The sequence below is a fragment of the Xenopus tropicalis genome, chromosome 6, assembly GCF_000004195.4.
Source record: "Xenopus tropicalis strain Nigerian chromosome 6, UCB_Xtro_10.0, whole genome shotgun sequence".
NCBI classification, from domain to species: domain Eukaryota; kingdom Metazoa; phylum Chordata; class Amphibia; order Anura; family Pipidae; genus Xenopus; species Xenopus tropicalis.
In genome coordinates this window covers 71,294,179-71,306,450 of record NC_030682.2, presented here as the reverse complement: position 1 = coordinate 71,306,450, position 12,272 = coordinate 71,294,179, and the positions used below count along the sequence as shown (strand labels likewise).

General features: G+C 41.1%; 1 protein-coding gene across 6 annotated transcripts in view; it reads right to left on the bottom strand.

Annotated features, from left to right (window-relative positions):
• The window catches only part of trio (trio Rho guanine nucleotide exchange factor), a 308,906-nt gene that overhangs the window by 179,278 nt on the left and 117,356 nt on the right, over nt 1–12,272 (bottom strand). For all 6 annotated transcript variants that reach the window (XR_001170948.3, XM_012964353.3, XM_012964355.3 and 3 more), the window contains exon 4: nt 1,936–2,128. Coding sequence is in view for 5 of the 6 variants with exons in the window: in XM_012964353.3 (XP_012819807.1) it covers nt 1,936–2,128 (193 nt within the window). In the remaining variant the exon portion in view is untranslated. The remainder of the gene's footprint in view (nt 1–1,935; nt 2,129–12,272) is intronic.

Here is a 12,272-nt window from a genome sequence, read left to right as displayed (position 1 = left end):
CTCTTCTAACTGGGGATGTAGCTGTGTTCAGAATTAAGTAATCACATTCAAAATCAGTTAAATAGGAGTCAGCATACACCTGCCATCATTTAAAGTGCCACGGATTAACCCCAAATAAAGTTCAGCTACTCTAGTTGGTCTTTCCAGACATTTTTTTAGTCGCATCCCACAGCAAAAGCCATGGTCCACAGAGAGCTCCCAAAGCATCAGAGGGATCTCATTTTTAAAAAGGAGAAGGGCACAAAAACATTTCCAAGGCATTAGATATACCATGGAACACAGTGAAGACAGTCATGATCAAGTGGAGAAAATATTCACAACAGTGACATTACCAAGAACTGGATGTCCCTCCAAAATTGATGAAAAGACGAGAAGAAAACTGGTCAGGGAGGCTACCAAGAGGCCTACAGCAACATTAAAGGAGCTGCAGGAATTTCTGGCAAGTACTGGCTGTGTGGTACATGTGACAACAATCTCCCGTATTCTTCATATGTCCGGGCTATGGGGTAGAGTGGCAAGACAAAAGCCTTTTCTTATGAAGAAAAACATCCAAGCCAGGCTACGTTTTGCAAAAACGCATCTAAAGTCTTCCAAAAGCATGTGGGAAAAGGTGTTATGGTCTGAAGAAACCAAGGTTGAACTTTTTGGCCATAATTCCAATAAATATGTTTGGCGCAAAAACAATACTGCACATCACCAAAAGAACACCATACCCACAGTGAAGCATGGTGGTGGCAGCATCATGCTTTGGGGCTAGTTTTCTTCAGCTGTAACTGGGGCCTTAGTTAAGATAGAGGGAATTATGAGCAAATACCAGTCAATATTAGCACAAAACCTTCAGGCTTCTGCTAGAAAGCTGAATATGAGGAGGAACTTCATCTTTCAGAATGACAACGACCCAAAGCATACATCCACATCAACAAAGGAATGGCTTCACCGGAAAAAATTTAATGTTTTGGAATGGCCCAGCCAGAGCCCAGACCTGAATCCGATTGAAAATCTGTGGGGTGATCTGAAGAAGGCTGTGCACAGGAGATGCCCTCGCAATCTGACAGATTTGGAGTGTTTCTGCAAAGAAGAGTGGGCAAATCTTGCAAAGTCAAGTGCTGTAATAAAATCAAAAAGGTGCTTCAACAAAGTATTAGTTTAAGGGCGTGCACACTTATGCAACCACATTATTTTAGTTTTTTTGGTTTTCTTCCCTCCACCTAAAATATTTCAGTTTGTTTTTCAATTGAGTGGTACAGTTTATAGGTCACATTAAAGGTGGAAAAAGTTCTGAATTTATCTTTGTCTCATTTTTGTACAGCACAGGAACCTGACATTTTATCAGGGGTGTGTAGACTTTTTATATCCACTGTATGTACTGTGTATGTACTATGTATGTGTATACTCATAAGTCCCCCTGCCCCACGCCATGCACTCACTGCCCAAACCTGCTGGCTGTACTGTGGTCGGGTGCTTGTGTACTTTTTTTCTCTGTTTGCAGGAGGGATGGGGGGTTGGAGCATGTGCAGTAGAGAGTAGTGAGGGAAAGGAAGTGGGCATCCCTACTAAAGATGGCGGCGCCGTTCACTGAAAAGAGTAGGTAGTAAGTAGTAATTGTATCTCTGTAAATCTTTTATTAGGTAAGCCACAAATATAGCATTTTTACATAGCAATAGTAGTACTTTTGAATAGTGAGCTTAATAGATTTTGACTTTCCTTGTCCTTTAAGAAGAATGAATTGCGTTTTCATCTGCAATTCCCTGCGGTGGAAGCAGAAGGACACCACCACAAGGGAACACAGATAAATAACGCTCCTCAGTACAAGCTCTAAATATGTTACCCTATATGCTACATCAAGTATGTAAGTGCAGTCCTAATCCATCTACATGCATGTGCATTCACAAACTCACACGTTTTTCATCCAGAGAACAGCATTTGTAAACATACCTCAAATTCAAACTTAGAACTTCCAAAATTAGTTCTTTGCTTCTGCCAGAAGTTATCTGGTTTGATAATTAGTGCAACATGAATACAGCATGGAAAGGATTCTTGTAAAATTTTCAGCAAGGGTTTAATAGAATCCCACTTGGAACCACGCATATCTACAATCACTGTGAAGCCTCGCTTGCACACCTCCTCACTGCAGATGGAAAAAGAAAACAATACAAAAGACTTCTGTCAGCAAATAAATTATTGCTCATATATTCTCATTCATAAAACAGTATTAGCCAGGCTGACACAACAAAAAATTGCCAGAGCCTACAATGAAATAATTATGTTAGCATTTACGAAGACTAAAAACAAAATAACAAGCGTCATTTTAATTTCTGCACAGCAAACTCATCCAGAATCTTAAGATCAAAGAAAAACACAAAAAATGTTTCTAGACAGCATTAATAAATTACAGTGCATAGCAGATATAAAGTAGCAAAATAAGGAAAGTTTGTGTTACTCAAATTCCTTTCTCTTGCGTCTCTTAGGGGACACAGGAACTTCAGGTATAGCTTCTACCACTAGGATGCAAGACACTATAAACAGACTTCAGCAGCTATCTATATCCCCCAACCCAGCGTCACCGGCTCAGTGTTGAATAACAGAGAACATCATTTAACCATCAGAATAAAAAAAAAAAACTACATGTATTCAATCGCTTACAGGGGAGGGAAGTCCTGCATCACTCCCAAGAGACTGAAGAGAAAGAATTTTAAGGGTGAGTAACATAAAATCTCCTTTTCTCTTACAGCTACTTGAGCAACACAGGAACTGCAGGGACATACTAAAGCAGTCCCCTCTAGATACAGGTGGACAGGAAGTGGAGCCTGAAGTATGTGGCACTTCAAGAGACTGCAAAGATATCAAAGTTATAAAACTTGACAAAGGAGTGAATAGATGACCAAGTGGCCATTTTGCAAATCTGTTCTTGCTGAATGCCCAAGAGGTACTGACTGCTTGGGTGGAATGTGCCCGTATCATAGTGGGGCCAGTGTGCCCCTAGTCGCATATGCTCTGCAAATTGCTTCCTTGATCCACTGAGCTATGGTGGTCTTGGAGGCTGGATGCCCCTGGCGAGGCCAGATGATACAAAGAACTAGATCTCGGATTTGCAGATGCCTTCTGTTATGGATACATAGTACTTTAATGCGTGTAAAGCATCCAAGGAGTGCAGAGCAAACTTCTTTGGGTTGCGAGGCTTGGGACAGAAGGATGGAATGGTTATCTCTTTGTTTATACGGTATTTGGAAACCACTGTGGGCAAGAAAGAAGGAATCGTGCAGAGAACTGCCTTGTCCAGATGGAAAATGAGGAAAGGTGATTTGCAGGAAAGTGCACCGAGGTCAGAAATTGCTGAAGATGACAATGAAAACTGTCTTCAAGGTCAGCAAAGTCAGGGAGAGGCAAAAGGTTCAAATCAGGGACCTTGAAGGGCTCTCAGCACCAGGTTATGATCCCATGGGGTGCATGAGAATTAGAATGGAGGGGCTTGGACAAAGGTTTTAATGTCTAGGTGGAGAGCCAGACGCTCTTGGAAAAGCACAGAAAGGGTGGATATATGCACCTTAATAGAGTTTAGGGCCAGACCAATGTCTAGCCCTGACTGGAAAAATTCAATTAGGGACAACGCGAAATTTTTCAGATGACCCTGGCCAACACTGGAAGCAGAGAGAAGACATAGACTAGGTGGAATGCCTAGAGGGTTGTCATCGCGTCTGCAGCCTCCCATGAGGAACCCTCAAATGGGAGTAGATACAAGGTACCTTGTGGTTTATCCTGGAGGCTATTAGGTTGACTTCTGGGAGCCCCCCATCATTCAACTATCATGAAGAATTTTTCTCGTTGAGTAACCATTCCCCATTTAAAATGTTATTCTTGAACCAACAATTTTTTTTAGCTGTAATATTGGTGTGTAGGCAGTCATTTCAGTGCATTGTATCTGATTCTGAAATTTCAGAAAGAGCCAGCATTACACATTAGAACTGCTTTCAGATAACCTTTTGTTCCTTCTACTCCCATGTAACTTGAGGAGTCCCAAGCTGGACTTGGATTTCTTACTATTAAGTGCTATTCTCATATCTACTGGGAGCTGCTATCTTGCTACCTTCCCATTGTTCTGCTGATTGGCTTACAGCTTAGCAATAAAGTGTGACTGCAGGTCACATGGCTGTGGCACCCTGGGAAATGAAGAATATGGCAACCCCTATGTGAAATTTTAAATTAAATATAAAAAAATGTTTGTGTTTTTGAAAAATGCATTTCAATGCAGGATTCTGCTGGAGAAGCTCTACAACTGATGCAATTAAGAAAAAAAGATGTTTTCCCATGACAGTATTCCTTTAAATGGTCAGTTTCCCAATTGTTGATGTCAGAAATGTAGACTGCCGAGAGTAGCAGAACATGAGCATCAGCGTACCTGAGAATTGCAATGGTCTCCCTGAGCGTTTGGGAGCATTTGGGGCCCCCTTGGGCAGCTGTGGCACCGTCCGACTGGACCCAGACTGATTGCCCCCTTAAAAGGATCTGCTAATGCCACAGAGCCAGGCTGATTGCCCGGAACTCCAGGATGTTTATGGGTAGAGTCAATTCTTTCCTCAACCATCTGCCTTGTGCTGTCTGTCCATCCAGGACTACAACCCATCCCAACAGGCTGGCTTTAGTTGTCAGTACTCGCCAGTTTGGGTCAGATAGGAGCCTGCCCTTTGTGAGGTGGCTGTCCACTAACCACCATGCTGGGGATAACTTGGTCCAGTGGGAAAGAGAGAGTGCCTTTAGAAGACTGGTCCATGTGTTACCTAGAGAGGATGTTCAGCTGAAGTTCGCGTAGATGGAACTGTGCAAAAGGGACTGCTTCTATTGTAGCTACCATAAAGTCCAGGACTGCATTTAAAAGTAAAGAGAGGGGTGCTGAGTGTTGAGCAACTGGACTTTGTTGTCGGGGAGAAAGACTTTTTGGACTTGGGTGTTTTAGTTCAGAACTTAGACTGAGAAGAGTCTAAAGTCTTTAAGGTTCTTGCAGAAAAACAAAAAAAAAACCTTCCTCTGCGAAAGGAAGAGTGGGCTTTGTTCTGGGGCAGGAGGGTTCTCTTGCCACCAGTTGCCTGATTAATGATCTTATCGAGCTCTAGTCCAAATAACAACTTACTGTATAGGGAACAGAGATGAGCAGACTATAATTTGAACCTCAGTGAACGTTGTGCAGCTGCAGATAGAGCAGATGTTCTACTACAAATTTGTGCCATGTCAAGTGCTACCTTGCACATGTAGGAGTTGGCCTACCCAATTTGGGTAGCCAGACGTGCCAGTTCTTGTCGCAGGGAGCCTGAAGTGATGCTGTCTATGAGGGAGTCTGACCATGATTGTACTGCTCAGCTGACCCATGCAGTGGACCTCTACAGATGAAGCAGTTACCCACATATTGATGGTTTTGTCGGGGAAGGGGTATAGTTGCTGAAAGTTTCTGTTAGGTTGGAAGCACTTATCTGGGGAGTCCCATTCAGCTTGGATAATATTATCCAGTTGTGCGTGAGGGGAAGACAGGAGACCGCTTTGGATTTATCTGTTGATGTGCCCTCCTCAGACAGATTTAAAGGACATGGAAACTCTACACACAAAAATTGAATCAGTGAACAGCCTCTTTGAAATCTTTCAATACCTGCCATTCTGGTTGTTCAAAGGTTAATAGTAAGGCTGCAGCATACCCTTAATCTCTTAGATTTCCTTCCCCCTCCTCTAATGCACTTCCCTTAGGAATTTTCTTTGGCTGTTGGCTCCTGGGCATGCTCAGTTTTTCTCACCTCAGTTTACTAAACACGCCCTCCTGTCAAATATCCAATGAAGACATGGCACTGCTGGTTCTTATAGAAACTCTGCTCTAGCTGTCTGCTCACTATTTAGCCTTTACAATGCTCGATCAAAATAGAACTTTTTATCAAAGGAAGTTCTCCCTGAGTGAGCCTGCATTCTTGATGAAATTTGTGCTGAATTAAGGTATTTGTGCATGTATGCTGTTTGCATATTTAACTCATGATGTGTCAGAGGAAAAACTGCCACTGAGTGAAAGCTGCTATGTGTTTTAGGAAAATGTGATGGTGCTGGTAAACGGAGGGGATATATGCAGTATAAATGATGCCGTTTGGGTGGGGGGGGAGATGTGCACAACTTATATAATGGTACAAAAATGTAGGGTTTACATATCCTTTAAGGTCTCCAATACAGAGACAATAAGAGAATCCACTGCCTCAGAAGACGTGTGGTGGGATTCTTCTCTCATTTGATCAGGTTCATTGAAGAACTATCCTTTACAGTGCCACACATTGATATGTACAGGGGAGCTTGCAGAATAGGTTGCATCCTGAGGGCACTGGTAGTCATAGCGACCAAAAATACTTACGGTGATGGTACATTGCAGACCAGCACATACCCTTTTTCCAGCTAGCCATCTGCCACTTTTGTGTGAAAGTGCAGGGAATGCTTGGAGCGCTTAACGCTGTGAGTGACTTAATGGCCCTTGAAGGTGATTCAGCATAGGGGAAAGCCTGGAGATATCCTACCTAAGTAGTATGCAGGAACAACCCCATGGCATCCTGGCTAATCCTGGACCTTAGTCGTTTTCATTATAATGTAGGCCTACTAATGCCAGGTCCATTCCTCCTGAGGACAATTCTGAGGTGATGAGGCTCAGTTAGGGGAAACAGCTGCTGAAGGAGGAGACTTTTGTTTTTAGTGTCCTGCTTCCAATTGGAAGAAGCTATACCTCACAGTTCCTGTGTCCCCTAAGTAGCTGAGGGAAAAATGTTTACAATCTTGCAAGGCAAGGCTGAAAACTAATCAAATAAAAAAAGACAAAAAAACATATCACACTGGTGACATGGAGTATAGTCATCCTAAAATATAATCTGCTTAACAATATATACATTTTTATATAATATTTATAATTATCATTTAATGGATATATTGTTAAAGGAGAAGGAAACGCTAAGTCACTTGGGGGTGCCAAAATTTTACGCACCCCCAAGTGATTTAAATAGCTTACCCTGGGTTGGTGCCCCTGTTAGGAGAAAACAGCACCAGCCTGGGGTACCTTGAGCGAGCGCTTCCTTCTTTCTCTTTCTTCTGCCGGCGAAATCCCTGGGACGGCGCATGCGCAGTAGAGTGAAAAGCAGACTTTCTTGTTAAAGTTTGGCTCTTCACTCTACTGCGCAAGCGTGCGAAACAGGAAGAAGGAAGCACTCGCTGCTACCCCGGGCTGGTGCAATTCTCTCCTAACAGGGGCACCAGCCCGGGGTAAAAGGTAAGCGATTTAGGTCACTTGGGGGTGCCTAACATTTTGGCACACCAAGTGATTTGGCCTTTCCTTCTCCTTTAAGAAGATTATATTTTAGGATGAATGCAAAACACAAGAAATGAGACAATGCTTGCTTTATTTACTATGCAATATAAATATATGTAAAAATACACAAATGCAGGTGAAGATACTAGGGTACTCTTAAGACAATGGCAAAATAAGTGCATAATAGAGTATAAAAATGCAAGGATGAGAATTCCATGTGATTATGCATTTTTATTTAAATTACATTAAGGCCATGTCAAATAGATTACTTTTTAAGCAAATAATTCAAATTTTTTTAAATGATTACCTTTATATCCGTAATAAAACAGCACCTTATACTTGATCCTAGCTAATCTGTATGAAACCATTTTGGTGGAAAAACAATTCTATTAATTTTATTTAATGTTTAATTAATCCCCCTGTGATTGCAGTGCAACTTACCTGATACCATAGTTCGGTGCTCCTGTTAGCAGAAAACTGCACCGGCCTGGGGTACCTGTGAGCAAGCAATTCTTTTCCTTCCGTTTTCTATCTTGGCGATTCGGGGGCCTGACACACGTACAATACAGTGAAAAGGCTGTTTTTTGTTTTTTTTAAAAAGTTCGGCTTTTCACTCTAGTGCGCATGCGCAAGTGTTGTGAAGGAAGAGGATTGCTAACATTTTGGCACCCCCCCAGTCATATCTCTTTCCTTGTGCTTTAAAAAAAACAGCACTAAATATGCTAGGAGAGAGAAAAACATGTATACAGTGTAGTAATTTATTTTCCGATTTTAATCATTCTAAATAGTATACAAAATGCAAATTGAAAATCATATAGCAAGGAAAAGTTAGAGGGTTATAGATATACTTTTAATGCATTATTTTGAGAGTGCTTAATTTTGAATATCCCAAAAAGTGGTTATGTGCATAACCAACAAAAGCTAAGAGTTATAGTTGCTCTACTTGCAACATTAACTGTTCTTATTAATACATCCCAATAAATAGGGCTTAAAACCATGTTAAAAAAACGTTCATATGTATTCCCCTCTTTACAGATTTTGTCTCTCAGTCTATCCACAGACTTACTGCAACATGAAAGTATATCACAAATGCCACTTTAAAGAGTCCCTTCTACCACGTTCTCTTCACCATTATAGCTCAGGAAAGAAAAAGATATGTTGCATAGGCAGTATAGTTTATTTTAACATTTTAATTTGTATAATTAAAATATTATACTCACAAATGAAGTTTAAAAATAAGTATTAAGTACTATGTTTTACTTTAGAATGTGGTACAACTCAGTACCACCACATCACACATATAAAAATGAAATAAACCCTATACCTGTCTATTTGAACTTGATGTTCAGTACCATAACACTGCTAACAAAATAAATAACAGGGTAACAATAAAAATTGTGCATTCACTACCCCACCCCCCGCAGGGGCCCCCCTAACCCCCACAGGGTCCCCCACCCGTCCAGTCCGACCCTGTGTGCATTCAAAATCATTTTTTTCTGAATTAGAACACATACTACCTATTCTTTTTAGAAAGGAAAAACTAAACCAACAGTAATTGCACAGTTGTGCAGATCAAGCACAAAATTGAAACAGACAGATTCAACACCAAAAAACTATGAATCAATGTTAGTGATTTAATGGTTATGGCAATAATCCAGAAAAATAATCTACCAGAAGCAATGTAGAAAATACATAGTAACATAGTAAGTTGGGTTGAAAAAAGACATATGTCCATCAAGTTCAACCATAATGCCTATACCTAACCTGCCTAACTACAAGTTGATCCAGAGGAAGGCAAAAAACCCCATCTGAAACCTCTCTAATTTGCCTCAGAGGGGAAAAAAATCCTTCCTGACTCCAAGATGGCAATCGGACCAGTCCCTGGATCAACTTGTACTAAGAGCTATCTCCCATAACCGTGTATTCCCTCACTTGCTAAGAATCCATCCAGCCCCTTCTTAAAGCTATATAATGTATCAGCCAGTACGACTGATTCGGGGAGGGAATTCCACAACTTCACAGCTCTCACTGTAAAAAATCCTTTCCGAATATTTAAATGGAACCTCCCTTCTTCTAAACGGAGTGGGTGCCCTCGTGTCCGTTGGAAGGACCTACTGGTAAATAAAACATTAGAGAGGTTATTATATGATCCCCTTATATATTTATACATAGTTATCATGTCACCTCTTAAGCGCCTCTTCTCCAGTGTAAACAGACCCAACTTGGCCAGTCTTTCTTCATAACTGAGAATTTCCATACCCTTTACCAGCTTAGTTGCCCTTCTCTGGACCCTCTCTAACTCAATAATGTCCCGTTTGAGCACTGGAGACCAAAACTGAACAGCATATTCTAGATGGGGCCTTACCAGTGCTCTGTAAAGGGGAAGAATAACCCCCTCCTCCCGTGAATCTATACCCCTTTTAATACAGCTCAAAACCTTGTTTGCCCTTGCAGCTGCTGCCTGGCATTGCTTGCTACAGCCAAGTTTATTATCTACAAGGACTCCAAGGTCCTTCTCCATTATGGATTTGCCTAGTGCAGTCCCATTAAAGGAACAGTAACACCAAAAAATGAAAGTGTATAAAAATAATTAATATATTATGTACTATTGCCCTGCACTGGTAAAAGTTGTGTGTTTTCTTCACAAACACTACTGCAGTTATATAAATACCCTGCTGTGTAGCCCCGGGGGCAGCCATTTAATTTGAAAAAAGGAGAAAAGGCACAGGTTACTAAGCAGATAACAGATAAGTAACATAGATTCCCATTGTATTCTACACAGTTTATCTGGTATCTTCTTATGTAACCTGTACCTTTTCTCCTTCTTTCAATTTAAATGGCTGCCCCCATGGCTACACAGCAGCTATTTCTATTAACTATAGTAGTCTTTCTGAAGCAAACACTAAACTTTTACCAGTGCAGGGCAACAGTACATTATATTTTAATTATTTTAAAACATTTTTATTTTTTAGTGTTACTGTTCCTTTAAGGGTATACGGGGCTTGCATATTTTTACATCCCAGGTGCATGACCTTACATTTATCCACATTAAATCTCATCTGCCACTTAGCTGCCCAGATTGCCAGTTGGTCAAGATCCTGCTGCAGGGATGTCACATCCTGGATAGAATTGACTGGTCTGCAGAGTTTTGTGTCATCTGCAAACACTGATACATTACTCATAATACCCTCCCCTAAGTCATTTATGAACAAATTAAACAAAAGTGGACCCAGTACAGAACCCTGAGGGACCCCACTGAGAACCTTATTCCAAGTAGAGAATGTACCATTAACAACCACCCTCTGTACCCGATCCTGTAGCCAGTTTTCAATCCATGTGCAAATGACTTCACTAAGACCAATAGACCTTAGCTTAGAAAGCAGTCGTTTGTGGGGAACGGTATCAAATGCTTTGGCAAAATCCAAATAGATTATATCTACTGCATCCCCACTGTCCAGCTTCTTACTTACCTCATCATAAAAAGCAATTAAATTGGTCTGACATGACCTGTCCTTCATAAAGCCATGCTGATTACTGCTCATAATGCCATTCTCCACTACATATTTTTGAATGTGATCCCTTAACAAGCCTTCAAATAACTTGCCCACCACGGATGTCAAACTTACAGGCCTATAATTGCCAGGCTGAGATCTTACTCCCTTTTTAAATATGGGAGTGACATTCGCCTTCTTCCAATCCCTAGGTACCATACCTGATGAGAGCGAGTCTGAGAATATCAGAAACAAGGGCCACTGCAATTCTGCCCCTAGCTCTCTCAGTACCAGAGGGTGTATTCCATCTGGCCCCGGTGCCTTGTTTACATTTATCGTGTGTAACCCTTTAAGCACCATATCCTGTGCCAACCACTGTATAGTTGGAGCTGAGGCAACAGTGAAGCTATTGGGTGGGACTTGGCCCACTGGCTCCTCTACTGTATACACAGAAGAAAAGAACTGGTTAAGCACATCTGCCTTTTCTGTATCCGCTGTAACCATATTGTTATTATAACTCAATGGGGCCACACCCTCAACCTGCATCTTTTTACTATTAATATACTTAAAAAACTTTTTGGGGTTAGTCTTGGCCTCGGCCGCGATGCGCTCCTCATTTTCTATCTTTGCCTTCCGGATTGCTGTTTTACAACACTTGTTATAGTGTTTATATTCATTAAACGCAGCTACTGTCCCCTCTGACTTATATTTCTTAAAAGCTTTACTTTTTTTCCCTATTAACTTCTTTACCTCAGAGTTAAGCCACATAGGGTGATTCTTAACACTTCTACTTTTTCTTATTAATGGAATGAATTGAGAACAGTAATGATTTAATATCATTTTAAATGACAACCATTTCTGCTCTGTGTTTTTATCAGAAAACATAATGCCCCAATCTATGCCCTGAAGCGCTGCCCTTAAGGAGCTAAAATTTGCCTTCCTAAAATTCAGTGTCTTTGTTGCCCCCGTGTAAATTTGTTTCCTGCACCAAACATCAAATGAAATAACATTATGGTCACTATTACCCAGGGGTTCAACCACTTGCACATTTGCTATACGTTCTGGGTCATTAGAGATCACTAGATCTAGTATAGCATGGTTCCTGGTTGGCTCCTCAACAACCTGTGACATAAAGTTGTCATGCAGCAAGTTTATAAACTTGTTCCCATTTACTGTCCTGGCAGTACTATTGCCCCAGTCAATATCAGGGTAATTAAAATCCCCCATTATTATCACTTGCCCCAAACTAGCAGCCTTTTCTATTTGCAACAGGAGCTGGGCCTCCTCCTCTTCGCTTACATTAGGGGGTCTATAGCATACCCCTACAATTAGTTTGGTAGATTCTTTACTATCTGTGAGAAGCTCAACCCATAAGGATTCAGCTCCCTCTGTTCCCCCCATAACTTCCTCCTTAATATTTGCTTTTAAGTCGTGCTTAATGAACAGACACACTCCTCCTCCTTTTCTAT